This window comes from Cervus elaphus, chromosome X (assembly GCF_910594005.1).
Source record: "Cervus elaphus chromosome X, mCerEla1.1, whole genome shotgun sequence".
NCBI lineage: Eukaryota > Metazoa > Chordata > Mammalia > Artiodactyla > Cervidae > Cervus > Cervus elaphus.
In genome coordinates this window covers 156,860,689-156,884,904 of record NC_057848.1, presented here as the reverse complement: position 1 = coordinate 156,884,904, position 24,216 = coordinate 156,860,689, and the positions used below count along the sequence as shown (strand labels likewise).

At 42.9% G+C, this 24,216-nt stretch overlaps 1 protein-coding gene and 1 pseudogene across 8 annotated transcripts in view; one reads left to right on the top strand and one right to left on the bottom strand.

Annotated features, from left to right (window-relative positions):
• The window catches only part of ADGRG2 (adhesion G protein-coupled receptor G2), a 126,988-nt gene that overhangs the window by 47,060 nt on the left and 55,712 nt on the right, over positions 1-24,216 (bottom strand). For all 8 annotated transcript variants that reach the window (XM_043896670.1, XM_043896669.1, XM_043896664.1 and 5 more), the window contains one exon: positions 23,526-23,644. In XM_043896670.1, the coding sequence (XP_043752605.1) occupies positions 23,526-23,643 (118 nt within the window). In that variant the 5' untranslated portion in view covers position 23,644. The remainder of the gene's footprint in view (positions 1-23,525; positions 23,645-24,216) is intronic.
• LOC122689879 lies at positions 9,888-10,955 on the top strand (annotated as a pseudogene).

Here is a 24,216-nt window from a genome sequence, read left to right as displayed (position 1 = left end):
ACATCCTTTTATGGACATTTTAGTGTGTACAATTTGTCATGATTACAAAAATGCTGCAAGAAATCCTCTTGGTAAATTTTTGCATACACACTCAGTTATTTCCTTCAGAAATTCCATGAATTTTGATTGCCAAAATGACCTACAGAAAACAGACCAATTTATACTGCCCTTTGCAGTACATAACTATTACTTTCCCAAACTCTAACCCACATAGGGTATTGCCTTATAAATTTTTTAACTGTTTTTAGTTACAAAGGAATGGTTATTTCCATAGTAGTATCTGATACACAATTAAAAAGAAAGAATAAGTATACTGAAAACTAAAATTGCACAGTGAAACATACCTGGTAACTTGTGGGAACCTATTTTCCTTAAATGGTGGTAGGGTACTGATTATTTTCTGGGATAAATAAAACCCAGTTCTGCTTGAAAGCACACTGAATGAGTGTTCAAGTGGATAGCGCAGAGTAGTTAGTGCCTTGATTCCCTAATTTAATTGGCACTGCCTCTTCTCAGTCTCTGTCCTTCAATATATCCCTCATTCTACCTTAATATTCCACCAATCAAAAGAGTCTGTTGCATTAACAGGATTTTAATTTTGAGGATGCTCCTGGGAGCACTAAGGAGAAATCAGTCATTCACAACTTAGAATGAATTAATTCCAATTGGCTGAAGTCTTATTATGTAGTAAAGATCTACCATCCTGAACCATGTTGAAAATTTCTGGGAAGAATCAACATTCAGTATGGGCTACCTGAAAATGACACATTGGTTTAGGCAGGTGAGGTAGAGTAGGGGTGGGAACATGGCACAGACAGAACAGCACTGAGGAAAAGTTGAGATCAGGAAAAAGGGATGAAGAGTGATGCTGCAGGACAACACAGGATAATATTGCTTCCTTTTTAATTTTGCCCAGTGGCTGACCTGAGTCACCAATGGTTTCTACCTTCTCCATTGTAAATTCCTTTGATGAGAACTATATACCCACAGAGAAAGGGGCTGATTTGTGTTTTACCTCTTTCTTAGATGCTAGAGGAAATGGACAACTCAGGGGTAACAGAAGAGCCAGAGTAGAGAAGGGAACTTTACTGGGCCATCTCTGGGTAGACAGGTTTGGTAGGCATGGACTCACAGTCAAGAAAAACCTGATCAAAACATAGATCAAGGGCTAGACCAGTCTAGCCTACAGGGCTCCCAGCAGAGACCTACACTGATGAAGGGAGGGAATCCAGTAAATAAAAGCTAGAGATTTTTAAACTGTTATTGTCCACTTTTTTCCTTTGGCTTTTTTTCCCCCCTTCTAATGGCCCAATTATCAATGACTAACATTTTATTCACTTTTTCTGTCTCTGATTATAATGCTCCACATCACTCCTCCTAGTTCAACATAGAGATGTCCCCATAGGCCTTCCACTTTCCTGAGTATCAGCCTCTGTTTCTCTTGGGCTCTCTCCTAACTCACTTCCCATTTATTACTAGCAAAGAGGTGGTCGGCATTTCCAGTGAGTCATATTTGAGTTCCATGCCACTCTTAGGAGACAAAACATTTCCATTGTTAAAAAGATTCACAAGCAATGAAAGGAAAAACACTTAAATTTTTCAGACTTTTCTTTGGAAACTTACAAAAAGCAAATTTCAAGGCATTATTCATTTATTGAAGTGTCGACTTAAGTCCATAAGTAAAATTACATGATCTGTCTATAAAATTTATTCAATATGACTCCCTAGTGATTTTTTAAAAACAAAGTCCATATATTCCAATTATAATGAACAGGAGTTTGGCATGTCTAAGGTTTGAATGGAAGTCAAGTGGAGGAACTGGCAACTCAAGAAACTGACCCCCTCCTCTCCTCCACGGAGTCTCTTTCCCTACATCACCTCCCTGGCACATTCTTTCAAAGTTATTGCCACCACTTCCTCAAATCCAATCCCACATGGCCAACTGTGGCCTGAGCACTGCCATGTGAACACCTTACTCTCATTGCCTCTCCAACCCTACATTTCTAAGAATTAGTCCCTCATCACCCCACAGCATTTCCATACCTAATCATTCTTGAATTTGATAGACTGCTGGAAATGTAACAGGGAATGGACAATTTTGACTCCACGTTGGATCTGTTTCTTTGACTGTAACCTTTGCTTTTCTTTGCTTTTGTTAATATCATCATACATAATGGCCTGCCTCAGGGAACCCTGCCCTTCTGTTCCTTTGTTCAGTTGTCAGGGAGACAATCTGACCCTGTCCACCTGGAAATGGCTGCAGAAAAGAAATTAATATACCCCCTATTTTTCAAGATAAATGGCCTTTTTCCTTTACTTCACCTCCCCCAACTCTGTTCTATAAAAGAACCTGGCATCCAGACCCCATAAAATGGTTATTTTGAGACATTAGTCTGCCATCTTCTTGGTCTGCTGTCTTACCAAATAGTTGTCATTCCTTGCCTCAACACCTGTCTGTAGACTTAGTGGCCTGTTGTGCAGCAAGCGGAGTGAGCTTGACTTAGTAACATCAGCTGAACAATTTAAGCTGGAAACTTTAGTACATTAGTTTCCTGTTGCTACTGTAACAAATTACCATGAAATTAGTGGTTTAAGACAATGCAAATTCATTATGTTAGAGTTCTACAGGTCAGAAGTCCACCAGGTCTGGTCAGTCTTGCCAGACTAAAATCAGGGTGTCAACAGCCTGCATTCCTTTCTAGAGGCCGAGGGAAAATGTGTGTCCTCCTTATTTGGATAAATGGCTGTTCCTTGCAGTTGGAGCACCCAGGTCCTCATTTTCTTGCTGGCTGTAAGAAGGTTCAATTCTAGAAGACACCCACATTTCTTGGCTCATGCTCCATTCCTGCATCTTCAAAGCTAGCTACAGTGGATGGGGTGGGGAAGTCCTTCTCATGTAGCATCCCTCTGAATCACTGTTCTGCCTCTCTCTTCCACTTTTAAGAATGCAAGTGATTAGACTGTGCCCACCCAGGCTATCCAGGATCATCTCTCCATCCCATAGTCCTGATCTTTAATCATGTCTGCAAAATCCCTTAAAGGCTACATATTTAAGGTTCCAGGTATTAGGAGGGGACATCTTTGGGGAGTCATTATTTTTCCTCTTGACTCAAAAATTCAAATTTTTAAAATTATAGAGAATGAGTTGCAAGGAACCACACTTTGTGAAGAAAAAAACCCACAGGGGTTAAGTGAAGGGCCCAGAACCCTAGAGTTAGTTTCAGCAATATAGCTGACTTTACGAACCAAAGTCTCACTCCTGACTCCTCCCATTCTCCACCTCCCACCCCCAGATCCAGTCATCCATCCTGTGCACTCTTCTCACCACAGCAGGGAGCTTTTGCAAGGATTAAAAAGAAATGATGTGTGATGACAGTCATAGTGAACACTGATTGATGCTTCCTGTGAGCTAGGCTTGACACGTGAAGGGCTTCATACATATTTTATTATTTAATCAGTCAACAACTCTATGAAATATGTGGATTCCTTAGAATCAGTCCTCTTTAGTGTTTGAGAAACTAAGGCTGGGCAAGGTTCTGTGAATTGTTCCAAGCCCCCCTCAGAATTCTCTGTATAGCTGGGGTTTGAACCCCGGCAGTCTGATTTCAGAGGCTACCCTCTGAGCCTCTATTCTGCTTCCCATGATAAGCTCTGCAGACCATAAATTAGTATATAAATGTGGAGTATTATTACTAATATTCCATAACTTCTCTCTCATCTCTTTCTTCCCATGCACACTGCCCACTTCTAAACCCAGATCTTGATTGCCTCACACTTAAGTGAATTATTAGGAGCTGGAATCTTCTCAACTGGAAAGGATCCTAACATTCTTCACATTTGACTTCTCCCCCAGTTCAGTGAGCCAGCCACCAAATGCATACCACTGGCCACAATTCCAATTGAGCTCCGTTGTTCTATCTTGCCCACATGATGGGACTCAAACTGAAGTTTTTGAAAGTCTGAATTACTTACCAACATTTAAAAATCAGATTTCAAATAAAATTCCAAAATTTTACCCTTCCAAAATTGGAAGTTTCAGATGACCTCTGTCAGCTCTCTAGCCCTTGAAAGCATGCTCTGGCATGAAGCTGATGAATACGGCTCTCTCCTCTTTCTATCTTAAAAGTGTATTCACTGACTCCACCATTTACTTAGCACTTGGGTGTATACCATTGGACACTGTTATTAATATTTAACTTTTCCCCTGTATGTCTTGTTTTCCCAACTAAATGCTAAACTGCTTGATGCTTTATTATCTTCAGTAATCCAGTGCAGGGCTTTGTATGCGACAGATGTTCAAAATATGTTTGGATTGCCTGATGACATCATTAAGGAGTCTCTATCAGAAACACACGACAGGTAGTTCAAGAGCAGGAATTTAATGCAAACACTGCAGGGGGTCAGGTCCCTGTGATACAAAGCACAGCAAGGGAAAGATGGGCAGATCTGAGAGCAGTGAGGCAGAGTCCATGAAGGAATGACATAGTACTTCTTAGATGGCTATTGCTCAGAATCTGCCCTCTGGAGTAGTAACCACAACTGTCACTCCATCCTGCCTAACATATCTTTCAAAGGAACACAAAAATGGCTATTCAAACAAACAAGCATCTCCTGCAGCAACGATCTTAATACTATACCTTATTGACCTTTCCTCTGTTCCTAATGCTCTTCCTGCTCCCTCACTCCTGATTCCTGGGATCAACTCAAAAACAACCTGCACCCAAGTCATACAAGGTCATGTGTGAGGGTTCTGAGGTTTTTCCTTTTCTTCTGCTATTTGATATGTGGGAAATGTAAGACTTCAAATGGGAGACAGTTGGTTGTCTTTAAACCCGAGACTGTTGTAATAACTCTTTACTCCCAGCACATCCCCCCAACCCAAGTTGGATGGGAAAGATAAAGGCTTAATCTTTTAGGAGTGGATCTAAAAAGAATGACTAGACCTGTTAACAAGAGTATTTTAGACCCAACTAAAATTTGTAATCCAGTGACAGTCCTTCCCTGGATTGAATTACTGTTTCAATGAGAGATGATTCAAAACAAGGTACCACGCCTTAGGCACTCTTATATGGGAACCCCAAACAAAACAATATTTTTTGTGATACTAGCTCTCAAGGACTCTTCCAAGAAGCATATTTTTCAGACTTTACTACATAACAGACAAAATGAATGAAAACATTTCTACAGTGATACAACCGTGTTTACTTGAGCTGTGACCATCTCACGTCACAGTGCTCAATAAATACTGACATAACGTTTTTATTAAACAATAATGACATCACTAAAGAAAACTTCAGCTCCTAGCTGATGGAATTTCCCCAAGTGCAAACAACTGGCAATTGTAGGTGGGCCTTGGCCAAAATGGGAAGAGTGAAATGTGTTCTTGATCCCCCAGCCTCTGGGTCTTGCTCCTCTCCTGGGTGAGGATAGAAGAACCACTCCAGAGCTGATCTGGCCTCTCTCAGGAGTTAACAGAACTAGCAGACAACCTAGGAGATGCATTTTGTGCGTATTTACATGCATTTTTTTCCGGGAAGAATAGAGTCCAAAAAGAAAGTCTATTTTAAGTTAACAAGCATGTATACAGCATTAATATGACCCGGCACTTAGTAAATATTATCTCATAGTCCTCATGACAGTATTACATGGAAAGTAATCCCCATTTTACAGATGAGGAAACTGAGGCACAGGGAGGTCAAATAACATGGAAAGGGATAGAGCCAGGGTCTGAGCCTAGCCTTTCCAGCCCTGCTACATTGGGCTGCTTCTCACCTTGGGCTGTGATCTAAAACAATGGGCCACTGACCTGCTGGCCATCCACCCTGCTCCACCAGGAAGGACGTGCACTTTAGGAAGGAGAGCCTTGAAGTAAACTATTTCTGACAGGTGAGTGATATGAGAGCATCATCCCCCACTTCCCAGTGTCTGTGCAGTTAGACATATAGACAGTAATCTAGGCTTCTGGTCAAGGCCAGTGCAGATAATGGAGTACCTGGGTTGTGCTTTCCATTGTAAAATGCTAGCCACGACTTGGATTCACTGTACTTCTAAAGGCTCGGAGCTTCTGGAGCTTTTCAGTCTGCTATGTAAATGCTGCTTAGTGCTTCAAGAGGCAGCAGGGGAGTGTGCCTCTATTGAATGCTGGCATTATGTCCAGGCATCTTCATGGAATCTACCTCCATGCCCATGAAACATGGTCCTCCATCCAGACCTCAGCTCCCTGGCCCTCCCCTCAGTTACTTTGGCATCCCAGATGTCTCTTCAACACACCAGGCATAGCCTCACTTCAGGGCCTTTGCACTTGCTACTCCCTCTGCCTGAAATACTTTTCCCATAGAGAACCTCTTGGTTTGCCCTGGTGTCTCTTTCAAATGTTGCTCAAATATCATCTTCCCTGAGAGACTGATCCAGATCACTCTATTTCCAAAGGATGAATGAGCATGCCTCCTTAAATGACTTTAAATGTGAATAAGAGACTAGGCTCTTAAGGGAGAGGTTCAAATGCTGGCTCTGCCGTGAGTAAACTTCTGGCATTTCTCTGCTTGTATTTATTCATCTGTAAAATGGGGGCGACTACTTTAAATGAAATTATATTACATTTACAAAGTATTTTTATCACAGTTTCCACAGTAAGTTGTAATGTTAATTCAGGCTATATGACTTTGTGTCCTTGGATCAAGTTTACCTTTATATAATAAACTGTTTTTTCCTTAATGCAAACAATATGATATAAATAATTTGCAGAGGAGCATTTTTAAAAAATCATGTAGTTTCTCTCGAAGACTTGTATGATGTCATTTCCATTCTAATTCTAAAACATTCCTATCTATTCGCTAATGCTTGAATAGTCAGAGTATCTACTATAACACTGTGTTTGTCTAATACAAGTTTCCTTAGCTTAGCAACATTTCCTAGAAAGACCATGGGTTCCATCATTTTGTATCACACATCAGGAAATGGAAGTTCACAGAAACTATTTCAGAGGTGAAGGAGACTTGAAATGACCTAGTAGAATATTGTGAATCCAGAAAAGTGGCAAAGGTAGTCACTTACACCATATTTCTTTACTTCAAAATTCGTTTTATTTACCCACCATAGGCTGCATGAGGAAAGAGTGTGTGATCTTTATTTGAAATTAGCTTTTTCCTGGTTTTCTACGGCTGATCACAAACACTGGATACAGTTATCTCCGTTGTCTTTGCTCAACATAAAAAAGGGAGGAAAATTTTACTTAAATCATTTGAAAGACAGTATCTTTTAGGACTTGGGAGTTCACTGGGATAAAAGTATTACAGCATAAGCCATAGGTCTGGAAAAGACTGGATACCAAACCAGTCCAAGCCCCTCAGTCTACAAGAGAGGGAAGAAGCTCAAGAACATGAAGGGATTTGCCCAAAGCTTGGTCATTTATTCCAATTTTTCAAGGCCTACTGTATACGAGACACTGGGGGTATAAAGCAGGGAATAAAATATAAGCAGGGAATAAAACAAAACACCTGGCCACAAATAAGAGTTTACATTTTAGAGATATTATGCAACTCACTTGAAAGTTTTAAATTTCTACTTTGAAAAATATTCTATCACTGAAAGTTCTTTACTAATCCAAACTTTATGTCGTTTGCATTACTAAAGGGAAAGAAGAGGCAAGGGTGTAGGTCATGTAAGACACTACATTAAAAACAAGCACAACTGCCACTGACATCATTGCAAAGGCATCCTCAATTTACCTTGATGGTTTTTTACAGCACTGTGATCTTGTGAACACGAGGCTTCTTGCCAAGATCAATCTGTTTCTTCTTATTTCCTTGAAGTAAAGATGTACCCACATCATGGTACGTTTCAAACAGCATGTTCTCTTGGAACATCAACTTACTTCTTAATAGATTAAATCAGTGAAACTATTGCTTTTATTCCTCAGATGTCTCAATCTTTATCCAGTCCTTTGGAGGTAAAAATCCATCACAAGATAAATGAATACAGCAAAGTTTCAGTAAAAATTGTGTAAAAGTAACATTTTCCACTGCTTCGGGGACTAAATATTGAGGGAGTGGTTAAGGACCCAAGTTCGAGAATGCTGCTGTTGTTGTTCGTCAGTCACTTAGTTGTCTCCAAATCTTTGCAACCCCATGGACTGTAGCACGCCAGGCTTCCCTGTCCTTCACTGTCTCCCAGAGTTTGCTCAAACTCATGTCCATTCAGTCAGTAATGCCATCTAACCATCTCATCCTCTGTCACCCCCTTTTCCTCTTGCCCTCAATCTTTCCCAGCATCGGGGTGTTTTTCAATCAGTCAGCTCTTTGTATCAGGTGACCAAAGTACTGGAGCTTCAGCATGTCCTTCCAATGAATATTCAGGACTGATTTCCTTTAGAATTGACTGGTTTGATCTCCTTGCAGTCCAAGGGACTCTCAAGAGTCTTCTCCAGCACCACAGCTTGAAAGCATCAATTCTTCAGTGCTCAGCCTTTTTTATGGTACAGCTCTGAAGAATGCTACCACTTCTACTTTTCACCTGTGTGAAGTGGCTCCAACTGTCCAAGCCTCAGTTCCCTCATTTAGAAAATGAAGGATGAACACCTAATTGTAGCTATTGTCAGGATTCACTAAGGTAACACATGGAGCTTTTTAAAAAATACTTCTTTATTTGGCTGAATCAGGTCTGAGTTGCTGCACGTGGGGTCTTTGATCTTTGTTGTGGCATGTGAACTCTTAGTTGCAGCATGTGGGGTCTAGTTCCCAGACTAAAGATCGAATGCGGGTTTCCGGCATTGGGATTGTGGAGTCTTAGCCACTGGACCACCAGGAAAGTCCCACACAAAGTATTTCAAATGATGTGACAAATGGTAAACCTCTATGAAGACCCATACTCTCTCCAGCCTTCTGTTCTTTCATCCTGCAGATATGGTTAGTTTAAGGACTCAACCTTTCAAAGTGAAGGGAAAGTCACTCAGTGTCTGACTCTTTGTGAGAGTCAGACTATACATGGACTATACAGTTCATGGAATTCTCCAGGCCAGAATACTGCAGTGGGTAGCCTTTCCCTTCTCCAGGGGATCTTCCCAACCCAGGGACCGAATGCAAGTCTCCCATGTTTCAGGCAGATTCTTGACAGCTGAGCCACAAGAAAAGCCCAATACTGGAGTGGGTAGCCTGTCCCAGGAATCAAACCAGGGTCTCCTAGCATTGCAGGCAGATTCTTTACCAACTGAGCTATCAGAGAAGACAACCTTTCAAAACCTCAGGTTATCTCCATTTTCACTTGAGATCCCTAGCCCCTTTCAGTGTTTTTCAGATGGCTACCACTGTTTCAGCATCAAATCCAAACTGAAAATAACCAGGCACAGCATTATCCAATAGAACTTTCTGCAACGATGGAAATACTGTGTCTGCACTGTCCCATAAGGCAGCCACTAGCCCCGGGTGAACCCTGAGCATTTGACATGTAACTAGTGTGACTGAGGAACTGAATTTTTAATTTCACTTAATTTTAATTAATTTAATTTTGAATAGCCACATGTGTCTAGTGGCTATCGTATTAGAGAGTGCAGGTCTAGAGGAAGAGGAGAAACCTGGAGTATCAAGAGTGGGCAAGTTTTTCCTAGAAGTCCCCCAGCAGATTTTCCCAGGTGTCTCTCTGGGCAAAAGCCAGTCACATGCCTACTCCTAAATCAAATATTGGCAAGGAAAACCATTTCCACAGGTAGCTTAAAATAATCAGGATTCAGTGCAGGCACAGCAGCCCCAGCCCTGGCAGTGGCCACGCTAGAACGGGCAGCAGGGCACGGAGAGGCTCAGAGGAGCCGAGCTGGCCCGTGGTGGGCGAGGGGCCTGGCTGGAGCCAGAACCGCGGCGGTACAGCTCTCGGGTCCTTCATGATGAAATATCTGGGGATACTTCTCCTTTCTGTAGTTGATGGACGGTAGAGATGGCTGACAGTGTCAAAAACTTCCTGCAGGACCTTGCCAGAAGAATCAAAAGACTCCATTCTGGGGAATTTGCACCATCTCAAAGCTAAATGCTTGAATTCAGCAAAAGAGACAGGAGCAGCGTCGAAGAGGGGCAAGCAGTGTCCTGGCTCAGAGGAGAGCCCAGAGCATAGAAAGGAAGCAGGAGAGTGAACCACATATTGTTAGTAGAATTTTTCAGTGCTGCACTTGGAATGGTGCAGTTTTCTGCTTCAGTCTCCTCTTATTTTTTCAAGTGTTTATTCCTGTCCTTCAGTCAGTAATGGCCCAGATTATTGGTGATCCATCACTACATGGGGATGTCTGGTCGTGGCTGAAGTTCCTCCTTACATCACTTTTCAGTGCTCTCTGGGTGCTGCCCCTCTTGGTGCTCAACAAAGTTGTCAACACAATTTGGTTCCAGGATATAGCCGACCTGGTTGGCATTTGAGGTATCGGGGAGGAAGCCTCACCCATTCCCTAGTATCAGCAAAGTAATTGCTGACATGCTCTTCAACCGCTTGCTTCAGGCTCTCTTCCTCCTCCAAGGGATGTTTGTACCTCTCTTTCCCATCCATCTTATTGGTCAGCTGGTTAATCTTCTGCATACGTCTCTGCTCTACTCACTATATTGCTTTGAATATCATTGGTTCAATAAAGAAATTGAAATGCACCAGCAGTTGCCAAACATGGAAAGGAATTGGCCTTAATACTTTGGATTTGGTTTGCCCATGGCTTTCCTCACAGCAATGCAGTCCTCCTACATTGTCGGTGGCTGCCTCTTTTCTATCCTCTTGCCTTTATTCATTATCAGCACCAATGAAGCAAAGACCCCTGGCAAAGCATACCTTTTCCAATTGTGCCTCTTCTCCTTGGTAGTTTTCTTAAGTAAAAGACTCTTCCACAAGACGGCCTACTTGCAGTCGGCCCTGAGTAGCAGAATTCTTCTGCAGAAGAATTCCCATCACCACACCCATCTCCTGCCAAACTGAAGGCTGTTGCGGGTCACTGAGTTGGTCACCCACCATCCAGAGTAGGCGGGTGGGATCAGAAGGACGCTGTGGCAGCTCTTCCTGGCTCATTTCCATCCCCTCCCAGGGAAGGTGGGGCCTACCCTGCCAAGGGCCCTGCCCAGACTCCATTCTCTCTGAGGAATCCAGACTTTTGTCTCTGGTGAATGTAAAAGGCAGAATCTTCCTGACACCAACCAGTATGGATTTTAAACACCGGTGAGTCTGAAAGGCCCACAGGTTTTTCTGCAGTTCTTTTCTAGCATTTGCCAGCCCCATGCCTGGACTGATTTTAATACTCTTTCTCCCTGTGCCATTTCCCCTCTCACTTCCTCATCCTGCCTTCCACCACTCTTGGATGAATGGAATTTTTTAATTCTAGCTGTTGTATTTGGTGGACGTGTTATTTTTGTTTTTTTGTGAAGCACATATATTGGATGTGGGAGGGACAGGACGCTCCACTGCTCCTGGTCACTCCCTTTATATATATATATATATATATATATATGATATATATATGTATCAGTGTCTTGTTTCTTGTAACTCAGGGTAGATTTTGGCCTCTTGCTCCACTGCAAAATCAAAAAACAAAACACGAGCTTGAAGACACAGGACAGAAGAAAGACCTCACAGCCAGATCTCCGCTGGGTTTGAGGAATGATTTTCCTTTTTCACCTTTCAGGTGAAAAAGCTTTTTTCACTGGTACATTTAAAGATCTGCCAAAGATAGGGAGGTACCAATTTCGGACAAGTGCCACTGCAACGCAGAATGCTCAAAGAACCTGAACATTTAAACTCTGGAGGTCTGAACTTGACTGCTGGCCACTTCAGGGTCTGTCTGGTGTTTCAAAGGAGTATTGTGGGTGAGCCACTCAGTCATGTCCGACTCTTTGAGACCCCATGGGCTGTGGCCCACCAGGCTCCTCTGTCCATGGAGTTCTCCAGGCAAGAGCACTGGACTGCGTTGCCATTCCCTTCTCCAGAGGATCTTCCCAACCCAGGGATCAAACCTGGGTCTCCAGCATTGCAGGCAGATTTTTTACCATCTGAGCCACCAGGGAAGCCTGGAATATTGGAAGCCAAAGGAATATTGGATGCTGCAAATAGGAACTGAAGGGGTAAACTTATTAAACCCTTTAAACCTGGAAAAAAAAAAAAGTCAGGATTTACTCATGAGAAGGGTGGAAAGAGGGGAGCACACTACGAAGCCGGGCTTAGCCAGCAAGTAAAAAAACAAAGCAAGGTTGTAACATTAACAATCAGGAGTAAGTTCCACACAGATTCTGTACTGTCTAGATCAGGAGTAAACTACAGTCCATGGGCCGAATCTTGCCCACCAACTGTATCTGCAACTCAAGTTTTACTGTCTCAAAACCACGCTTACTCATTTACATTAGTGGTTGGGATATAGACTTGGATTACTGTGATATTGAATGGTTTGCCTTGGAAACGAACAGAGATCATTCTGTCCTTTTTTAGATTGCACCCAAGGACTACATTCTGGACTCTTTTGTTGACTATGAGGGCTACTCCATTTCTTCTAAGGGATTTCTGCCCACAGTAGTAGATATAATGTTCATCTGAATTAAATTCACCCATTCCAGTCCATTTTAGTTCACTTATTCCTAAAATGTCGATGTTCACTCTTGCCATCTCCTATTTAACCACTCTGACTTACCTTGCTTCATGGACCTAACATTCCAGGTTCCTATATAATACTGTTCTTTACAGCATGAGACTTTACTTCCATCACCAGTCATATCCACAAGTGGGTGTTGTTTTCACTTTGGCTCAGCCTCTTCATTCTTTCCAGAGCTACTTCTCCATTCTTCTCCAGTAGCAAATTGGGCACCTACTGACCTGGGGGTTCATCCTTCAGTGTCATATCTTTTTGTCTTTTAATACTGTTCATGGGGTTCTCAACGCAAGAATACTGAAGTGATTTGCCATTCCCTTCTCCAGTGGATCACATTTTGTGAGAACTCTCCACCATGACCCGTCTGTCCTGGGTAGCCCTACATGGCATAGCACATGGTCTCACTGAACTGTGGAAAATTCTTCAATAGATGGGAATACCAGACCACACTGGACATGGAGCAACGGACTTGTTCCAAATTGAGAAAGGAGTATATCAAGGCTGTATATTGTCACTTTGCTTATTTATATGCAGAGTACATCATGCGAAATGCCGGGCTGGAGGAAGCACAAGCTGGAATCAAGATGGCAGGGAGAAATATCAATAACTTCAGATATGCATATTACACCACCCTTATGGCAGAAAGTGAAAAGGAACTAAAGAGCCTCTTGATGAAAGTGAGAGAAGAGTGAAAAAAACTGGTTTAAAACTCAACATTCAAAAAATAAAGATCATGGCATCTGGTTCCATCATTTCATGGCAAATAGACAGGGAAATAAAGGAAACAGTGACAGATGTTGTTTTCTTGTTTCTTTTGTTTCTGCAGATGATGACTGCAGCCATGAAACTAAAAGAAGCTTGTTCCTTGGAAGAAAAGTTGTGACCAACCTAGATAGCATATGAAAAAGCAGAGACATTACTTTACCAACAAAGGTCCATCTAGTCAAAGCTATGGTTTTTCTAGTAGTCATACATGGATGTGAGAGTTGGACCATAAAGAAAGCTGAGTGCCAAAGAACTGATGCTTTTGAACTGTGGTGTTGGAGAAGACTCTTGAGAGTCCCTTGGACAGCAGGGAGATCAAACGAGTCAATCCTAAAGGAAATCGACCCTGAATATCCATTGGAAGAACTGATGCTGAAGCTGAAGCTCCAATACTTTGACCACCTGATGTGAAGATCCGACTCACTGGAAAAGACCCTGATGCTGGGCAAGATTGAAGGCAGGAGGAGAAGGGGACAACAGAGGATGAGATGGTTGGATGGCATCACTGACTTTATGGACATGAGTTTGAGTAACCTCCGGGAGTTGGTGATGGACAGGGAGGCCTGGCGTGCTGCAGTCCCTGGGGTCGCAGAGCTGGACATGACTGAGCAATTGAACTGAACTCATTTACATATTGTCCAGGGCTGCTTTTGAGCTACTAGGGCAGAGCTGAGTAGTTGGGCACAGAGACCATATGGTTTACAAAGCCAGAATGTTTATCATCCTGTTCCTTAAAGAAAAGCTTGTCAAGCCCTCATCTAGAACATCCCTCATAGTTAAAGTCACCCACGTTAAAGATCCTGGCTAAAACATACTCATATGGCCAAAAGTAAGCACTTCATATGGACTACTGTAGAAGAAAGTTCTGGAGAGCTGCTTTTGGCACCCTGATACTGTTTCTTTCTGGGTAACCTAGAAAAGGACCCACCACTTTGAGCTTCAGTCTTCTCATCAGCAAAGTGAGGGTAATACAAACTTCTCCACCCACCTCAGGGGGACATGGGGAGATGATGGATGCCAAGGTGCTCCACAGACCATGAAGAGCTAGAGGAACGTCCAGAGGGGTTGCTGCTGTCGTTCTTAATGTTCAGTACTATGTGCTCTTGCCACTGGATCCTACAGAGACCCTGGAACTTTTCCATGGTCAGCAGGGCAAGGATAGCACTGGTCACTGGGAGATTTACCAGTCAGCAAAAGCCATTTCTGAAGCTTTCAGCAATATGGAAATCAAGAGATTCACTGGCTTCATTGTAACTTTAAGAGCTTTCAAAATTGTGTCAAATAGGAAAATGTAGTTTGGAAAAAATGTGACTTTTAAATTGTTTCCAATTTCATATTAGGAGCTTCGAATAGGAGAGCAGCCTTAAAATGGGATTTCAGAGATGAGTGGTTCTTAGTTCAAGGCAAACCCCAAGGATCCCCAGTACCCCAGGACAACAGATCAGGAATTCAAAGACAGATCCTACTGGATAATTGAACTCATAATGTCAAAAAGTGTGAAGGAACCTTAATAGGCAATCAGCTGAGCCCCTTCATCATATGGAGGAAAGGAAACATATTCTTCAAGGGTAATTGGTGCCCATGTCCAGCCACCTTACTGAAATCTATGCAAAATTTTAGAGGAATAATATATGTTGTATCAGAACTCATTGGGTTCAGATGAGTATAATGTTGGTGCCTTAAGCTGAGGAGGGCAGTCCATGTTTTAGTATATCTCTAGGCTTTAGAATAGAGCCACTAATCAAAAGCAATCAAGCAGCCACTTTCTTGAGCACTTACTATTTGCTAACACTTTGGAGGGCACAGGGAGGACCTGAGCCTCAACTTACCCTTGGGACCTGACCAGATATTACTTCATATCGGCAAAGATAAAACCATGAAGAGGAGCAGAATTCAGGACATAGTGACAGCCTTCAACAATTTCTATCAGTGCTCTCACAAACCCAAAGTGTTCAATATGCATGTGCTTTAGAGTTAGTTTAAAATGTGTGGACAAATTTAGATGCACAAACAGTAGCAACAAGAAACAAGCAAAATTTTAAAAGCCCTCAAGCTTCCTTTGATGTCCAGGATGACTCCATCTTGTGTTGGAGCCTCCATTCCAGAAGTACAGGAGAAGGATCCTTACACCTGATAAATGACTAAAGAGAATGTTCTCTTCTGCTCTAAAACGCTCTCTAGTCAACCCCATGTTTTCCAGATAAATGTGCAATCTTTGTTTTCCCTCCTCTTCCTTTTTGTAGTTAACATGGCTTCTAGGTCAGGAAGGGGAAGCCAGTGTTCTCACAGGAGGGAGAAGAGCTCTGCATCAGTGAGCTTACCTCGTGCTGAGCCCTGGGTTCTCAATGGCCTCTCCAAAGATCCCCCTCACCCGGCAGGGTTCCTGCAGGGCCCACTGGTATCCACTGCTTAAGGCCATGTCCAGTGGGCCCCATGTTCTGTTCTCTCAGAATCCTACCCAACCTGGGGGCCCCACTCTTGCTGACCCAGTTCCTCTCAGATCTTACTACTAAGTGTCTGTCACATCCTCCCTGTGGCCCCTGGCCTCAGCTGTCCACACCATTGTCTCTGCAGCCCTGGCTCTCAGCGGAGCTACGTGCTAGGAACACAAGAACCATTTAGAATCCCTTCCCTTCACACAAGAAATGAGAGAGACTTGGACAGGACACCACCTCCAGCCTCCTCTTGGCCTAAACACACTGTACCGCCATTTCTCGTCCCTACCATTGCTCCCTGTTGACGTGTGGCCCACTGTGAGGAGTTCTCACCCAGAATTCTAAGTGGAAAGTGAGACAATCTCCTCTGGTTTCAGTTTCCTCCTCAACCCATCCAGAGTCTCTGTCATTCCTTGTCACAACTTCTACCTATCAGGGAAAGAGTCAGGGCCCAACAGAAGTGACCTCATCATGCCTGGCGGGCAGATTTGGGGAGGTTGAGAGATTAACCTAGTATAAGATCACCACTGTGGTATTTATAATCTCAACTTTCAGTTCAGTTCAGTTGCTCAGTAGTGTCTGACTCTTTGCGACCCCATGGACTGCAGCACACCAGGCTTCCCTGACCATCACCATCTCCCAGAGCTTGCTCAAACTCATGTCCATTGAGTCAGTGATGCCATCCAACCATCTCATCCTCTGTTATCCCCTTATCCTCCTGCCTTCAATCTTGACCAGCATCAGGGTTTTTTCTAATAAGTCAGTTCTTCGCATCAGGTGGTCAAAGTATTAGAGCTTCATCTTCAGCATCAGTCCTTCTAGTGAATATTCAGGACTGATTTCCTTTAGGATGGACTGGTTTGATCTCCCTGCTGTCCAAGGGACTCTCAAGGGTCTTCTCAATTTTATAGAGAGGAAGTGAGGGACAAGTAGACCAGCACTGGGTTTACATACAAGACTGTTTCCCTGCCTTTCAGGAGCATACAGTCTACCTCCTACAGCTCTGACACACGTTGCACAAGAAAGAACAAAGACGTGGATGGACAAAGCATGAGAGGGTAAGAGGAGAGAAGACAGTGAGGCCTTAGAGAAGGGGACTTAGAAATCTATCACTAGAAATGCCTGCAGTACAGAAAGATCTAGATCCAGCCCAGAAAGAGACTAAGTTGGGATTATAGCTCATGAGATCACCAAACTGGCTCTCATGTGTAATTGTTTCCAAGTGGGAAAGACAATTCTGCAAGAATGAAATTATAACCATCTTCCACTAATACGTCATCTCACCCTCTGGAAAATAGTTGTACCTAAAAGGAGACCTCCTTGGAAGACAAAAAAGCAGCAGCAGCAGAGGAAAAAAAGAAAGCAAAGAAAAAACGACATTGGCATAGCCCAAGAGAGCTAGAGACCAGAGGTAAGTAAGTTATAGTTACCTGTCAAAGCTCATTTGGGCATTGGGTAGACCAAGAATGACTCCCTCGAAGCTACCAAACTACAAGAATGACCACCAAACTACACAACTGGAAGTGTGAAGTTCTACAGGCTTTGTCTGGTGGCCAGCAACCTAACAAGAGAGTGTCAGTCCAATCTCTCCTCGTTGCTAGGAGCTACTGAGTCATCTCTCAGGCTTCCAGGGTGAAGCTACCATGCCTGCAGTCCACATTCCCCAGAGCCAGGGGCAGTGGCTGCTCTCTGGCAGTTTAGTTCAGGCTCCCTCTCTATCTTCTCTTCATGCCTCATGCCACGTTCATTCAGTCTTCCCTTCCTGGGCAACCCAGTAGAGTAGGAACAGTATAGGCTACTGATTCCAATGGGGAATCCTCCAAGCTGTTTGACTCTGGGCAAATGACTTAATCTCTTTGACACTCAGTTTCTTCATCTGCAAACAGAAATGAAACTATCTACCATAACGGGTTTTTCTGAGGATTAAACGAGATGATCTATGTAAAGCACCTTGAATGGCCTGCCCCAGGGCAGGTCCTCAATACTCATTAGTTTTCATTCCATGAGTTTCTCACCCACCTTGTCAAACTTTTCTTCTCCCTTCTCACTTGGCACATACCATGTGCTGAAAAGACTTGTGATGCCAAGGAAGTACGTTTGACTTCCCTGACATGAGACAAAGTGACATGACACAGAGTGACAAGTATAAAAATGACATGGATAAAGACAAAAGGGAGCACTGACAAGAGATTTAATTCTTCTAAAGAAGTCAGGGGAGGTTCTCTAGAGGTAGTCATATTGGGCTGCACTTTGGAAAATGAGCATGTTTCCCAATGGGGATGACTCCAGGAAGAAGAGAGAGGGAGTAGGGAAGGGAGTTAACCCAACAGTGGGTACATTAATGAGCACACTGCTACCGTGGGCAACTGGGGCCCAATCCAACAATCCACAGGGTGTACAGAACACACTTTAGCATGATCCCACCAAGGGATGGGGAAGCTGGCAAAGGTAAGCACCAACTCCCATTCTTCACCATTCCGGGGTATTAACTCCCTGGCACTACTAGCTGGCTCCTTGCACAGGCCAAGCATAGACCCATGGGCACAGATCACTCTCACAGTGAGACACGGGAGCCATCAAGAAGGCACAGGATCTGTCTGAAGATAACCTCTGGGTGGCTCAAGGGGACATGGGCAGAGCACCAACAGCATCTGCTACAGGTGGCTTAACATTCTAATAGCGTCATGCACGAACTTGGCCAGAAGCCATATGTTAGAGTCCCATAGCACTGACTCACACTTTAGGATTTAGTTACAGTTTGTACTATTTTTCATGTATCCTAGGCATGCCCCTCTGCTGCTGCTAAGTCACTTCAGTCGTGTCCAACCCTGTGCGACCCCATAGACGGCAGCTCACCAGGCTCCTCCATCCCTGGGATTCTCAAGGCAAGAACAATGGAGTGGATTGCCATTTCCTTGTCCGATGTATGAAAGTGAAAAGTGAAAGTGAAGTCGCTCAGTCAATTCCGACTCGTAGCGACCTGATGGACTACAGCCTACCAGGCTCCTCCGTCCATGGGATTTTCCAGGCAAGAGTACTGGAGTGGGGTGCCACTGCCTTCTCCACATGCCCCTCTAGGGCATGACTTTTTTTTTTAACAGGGAGTATAAACTCCCTGGACTCAAGAGATGATGCTCTCTCAGCAGGCAGTAATGCTGCGCACACAGCCGGCACTCATTACCACGCAACTACTTATCCAGCGTAGTACAATCAGCAGGAACCCTCGGCCTTCATGAAAGACCAGGCATCCTGAACTGAAGAGAACCTGCCTCAGCCCAAAGTTGTTCAGAGAGATGATACCTATAAGCTATCTGGATGATCCAGTCCGACATCCAGTCCTAAAGTGGATTCCACTTTTGTTTTTAACCTACAGATATATACAACTGCTATGCAGAGTACACGACCTAGTGTAGCAGAGAGCTTAAGGATGCTAGAAGATAGGATAGTGTAGTGGTTAAACACAGAAACTTTGAGTCATATGACCTGAGATGGAATTGCAGCTCTGCAACCAAAATGTGCAAGCTAGGGCAGGTTGCTTACCTTCTCTGTGCCTCAGTTTCCTGTAAAATGGAGTTAATAATACTAGCTCCAACTACAAAGGGTTACTGAGTAAGCTTTAAATGAAATAGCTTTTTATAAGGGCTCAGAACAGTGGCTTGTACATGGTAAAATATTATCAAAGTAATTATTAAACAACATGAATACTCTTAATGGGAGTTCTGAAAGACAATAATGATCTCCAATTTAGCCCTTCCCAGATCCCAACACACTTCATTCAGAAAAACCTTTGCATATACTAAGTTGTATGTCAATAGACCTGGAAAAGAAAAAAAGAAAAATGTCTGCCATCATGAAGTTTCTTTTTTAACATATATTGAGCCTTACAAGAGCCCTTTAGAGGAGCTCAGGATTATACCCATTTTGAAGATGAGGAAACTGAGCCCCATATCAGTCTAGTAGCAAATAGAGATCATACAAACAGCAGGTGGCAGACATGTGGAGGGCTCGAATCCTGGATCTCACCATATTCTACTATATCATGAGGCACAGTAAAGTTTCAGTCAATTCTTTAAGACCGTGGTTCTACACTTGAGTGGGCATCAACAACACCCAGAGGGCTGATTAAAGCACAGACGGCTGGGCCTCACTCCCAGAGTTCCCAACTCACCAGGTCTAGGCTGGGCCTGAGAATCTGCACTTCTGAAAAGCTCCCAGGTGATGCTGATGGTGCCTGTCTGGGGGCCACACTCTGAGAACCACTGCCTGAAGAAATCAATTCATCAGAGAGCCAGGGCAAGAAATATATTCAATGACCTTAGCATCCACTCAGGTTTTCCCTGCTCGGGTTGGTGTCAGAGTCGTGCCCTCTCCTGTTTACCTGGCCCATTTTCACCATTTACTAAAATTAATTAATTAATTTTATTATTATTTTTGGCTGTGCTGGTCTTTGTTGCTGTGTGGACTTTTCTCTAGTTGTGGCAATCAGGAGCTACAGTTTTGTATGGAGCACGGGCTCTAGGGCGTTGGGGCTTCAGTAGTTGCAGCACATGGTGGGCTCAGTAGTTGTGGCTCCCGAGCTCTAGAGCACAGATTCAGTAGCATGGCGCACAGATTTAGGTGTTCCACAGCATGTGGCATCTTTCCAGATCAGGGATCGAATCTGTGTCTCCTGCATTGGCATGTGGATTCTTAACCACTGGCTTAACTCCACCTTCTGGCTTCACAGAAGCCCCTATTTTCATCATTTTTAAATATACTTCTTCAAAAAAAGACTTATTTCTACCAAGCAGCTTTCCTTCAGATGATTTTTCCCCATCGTGTTCCACTTTTGTTCCTCATCTACCCTGTGGTGGAAAAAGCACTGAAACACGAGACCAAAGATCTAGTATCTAGTCTGGCTCCACCGCTTCCTAACCAATAATGTCCCTGGGGACATTTACTCATCAGTAAAGTGAGGACGTTTGATTTTTGCCCTGACAATCCCACAGGGATGTCAGTGTGCTGGGTAAGTGTAATTCCTTATACTTATATTAAGATGCCCCAAGGAAATGGTGAGTAAGCATAGTTTACAAGAACGTCACATGGCCACAACAGAGTTTGTATCCCATGATGTATATATGGAGTTCTCTCTTCCTACTTATGTCTTCTGCCAGTTGTGGAGGCAATGGGATTGCCTCTGAACCAGTCACATCAGCATCACCTGGGAGCTTGTTAGAAATGCCAATTATCAGGGCCCGCCCCCCCCCTCCCCCCCGAGCTACTAATCCAAAACTCTCATGGATGGGCTTGTCTTAAGGTTTTGTGGTTACAAGCACAAAATTCCAAGTTAGGTACAATTCCCAGCGCAGCCACTTCCTTGAGCAAGTTACTTATCTCTCTGAGTTTCTTGATTTGGGAAATGGTGCTAAGACTAGGATTTCCTCTCAACAGACTTTGTTCAGCAGCTTAAGAGAGTGGATGTATTGATATGCAAAGCACATAGAGAACCAGCACACTGTAAGTAGTCAATACAAATTGACTCTTTATTTCTTCGTGTAAAGTATCGTGGCTCCTTGACAATAGGCCCCATTGCCTACGTTTGAAAGACTGCCAATTGTGTATTAGTCTGTTGGGAAGTTTTCTATTTGTGTGCATCTGTGTGTGTTATACTTACATTGTTTGCTGCCAGTACATATTTGTTTTATCCAACAAAGATTCTTTGGTCCTGAAATTCTCTTCTAAATAAGAAAGGTATTTCTGTGTATCCTTAATAGTGTCTTCTTTATAATGATTCTTTTTTGGTGGGGGGGGGGTGCTATACCATGTGGCATGTGGGACCTTAGTTCCCTGATCAAGGATTAAAGCCAAGCCCACTGCAGTGGAAGTGCAGTCTTCACCACTGGATGGCCAGGGAAGTTCCTGTAATGATTCTTCATATTTGCAGAGCACTGTATTCTTTTGGCAGTTGTACCCAAACATATTGCAGCCCTGGTAATTCTGGTCTTTTTACTGCCCTCCTCAGGTACCTTTTCTCCTTCTCTCATAAACTTATAGAGATCCTCTTTTCTGAAAATAATGCTTCATTAACATGATTCTCTATCTCCCTTAAATTTCCATACAGAAGTGCCTTTGAGTAGCTACTTTTATAAACAAATAAGAACCAGAAACAGACCTTCACATATATGGTCAATTAATTTTTGACAAAGGTGCCAAGACCATGCAATGGGGAAAAGACAGTGTTTTCAACAAATGGTATTAAGAAAACTGGATATCCAAATAATGAACTTGGATCCTTGCGTGTGCGCATGCTAAGTCGCTTCAGTCGTGTCTGACTCTTTGTGACCCCATGGACTATAGCTCGCCAGGCCCCTCTGTCCACGGCATTCTCCAGGCAAGAATACTGGAGTGGGTTGCCATTTCCTCCTCCAGGAGATCTTTCTGACCCAGGGATTGAACAAGAGTCTCCTGCAGCTCCTGTATTGCAGGAGGATTCTTTACTGGTGAGCCACCCAGGAAGCCCAGCTGGATACTTACCTTACACCATATACAAAATGAACTCAAAATGGATCAAAGGACCTAAACATAAAAGCTACAACTATAAAGTTCTTAGAAGAAAAATACGGGAAAATCCTCATATTTCTTTGATATAAAAGCAAAAGCACAGGCAATAATCTAAAAATAGATACACTGCATTTTATCAAAATTAAAAACTTCTATGCATCAAAGGACACTGCTTAAAAAAGTGAAAAGACAACCCACAGAATGGGGAAAATTTTTGCAGATCATATATCTGATAAAGGATTAATATCCAGGCTATATAAAGAACTCCGAAACTCAATAACAACAAAAACTTCCAAACAATCCAATTCAAAAATGGACCAAAGATTTGAATAGACATTTCTCTAAAGAAGATACACAAATGGCTAATAAGCACATGAAAAGACACTGAACATAACTAATCGTTAAGGAAATGCAAACAAAAACCATGATGAGATACCATATCACACCCATTATCAAAAGAACAGAAAATAACAAATTTTAGTGAGGATACAGAGAAATTGGAATTCTTGTGACTTGATGGTAAGAATGTTAAATAGTGCAGTCACTGTGGGAAACAGTTTGCCAGACCCTTAAAATGTTAAACATAGAACTACCTATGACCAGCAATTCTACTTCTAGGTATATACACCCCAAAGAATAAAAAGAAGGGACTCAAACTGATACTTACACAATGTGCACAGTAGCATGATTTATAGTAGCCAAAAGATGGAAATAACACAAATGCCATTAACAATGAATAAATAAACTTAGTATGGTATGCAGATACAATGGAGCATTATTCAGCCAAAAGAGATGAAATTCTGATACATGGATGAACCTTGGAAACATTATGCTAAGAGAAATAAGCCACACACAAAAGGACAGATATTGTGTAATTCCTTATACGAGGTACCCAGAAGAGGAAAAATTAGAGAGAGAGAAAGAACAGAGGTTACCAGGGTCTGGGAGGAAGCGGGAAGGCAGATTATTGCTTAATGGGTACAGAGTTCATATCTGAGATGATGAAAATGTTGTGGAAATGGATAGTGGCGATGGCCACACAAAATTGTGAACTATATTTAATGCCAGTGAATTGTACACTTAAAAATTGTTAAAAATGTTTTATGCTAATTTTACCATTGTAAAAAAAATCCCAAACACACAAATATACACACTGATAAAACAGAAAAAAAGATAAAGGAAAAAGAGCATCTTACCTTCCAGGGATGTAACCAGACTGACATGAAGAAAAATGATGACAAGGGCTAACTTAAACATCAGTAAAAGTTCTTCAGGTCTGCCAACGTGGCCACACTGCCCACCAGAGAAAAACATCCTGAAATAAAGTAAGGGGGAAACACATCATCACAGCTTGCTATAATCATAAGACAGCAATGCCCAAAAGGTCAGTTCCTCAAGCAAGACAACCTGCAACACGCCTCCCTTTAAAATACTCTGGTTCCAGAGAATTGGCAATGCCAGGTGGGCAGTGATTACAAAAAGCAAAACCCATGTTCATTATGGGAGACCCAGTCACTGGGATAATATATATTAAAAATGATAGGCAAGGCAGTCCATGTAGATTTATGGAAAGCATCAATGTTACCGAGTCCAAGCTCACTCTACTTGTAGCAAGACAGGGCAATAAACCACGAGATGAGGTGTTCAACGCAAGGAGTATGAGACTATTCAGCAAGCTGGCAGACTAGTATCCCCCCCAAAATTGATCTTATGGGGTCTACATTCCAGTTTCTTTTATAGAATAGAGAGGGAGAGGAGATGAGGAAGTAAAGTAAAAAGGCCATCTCCATTTATCTTGTAAAACAGGAGGGCATGTGTTAATTTCTTCTTTTCTGCAGTCATTCACAGGGCCAGGGGCAGATTGTCTCCCTGTGAGCTGAACAAAGG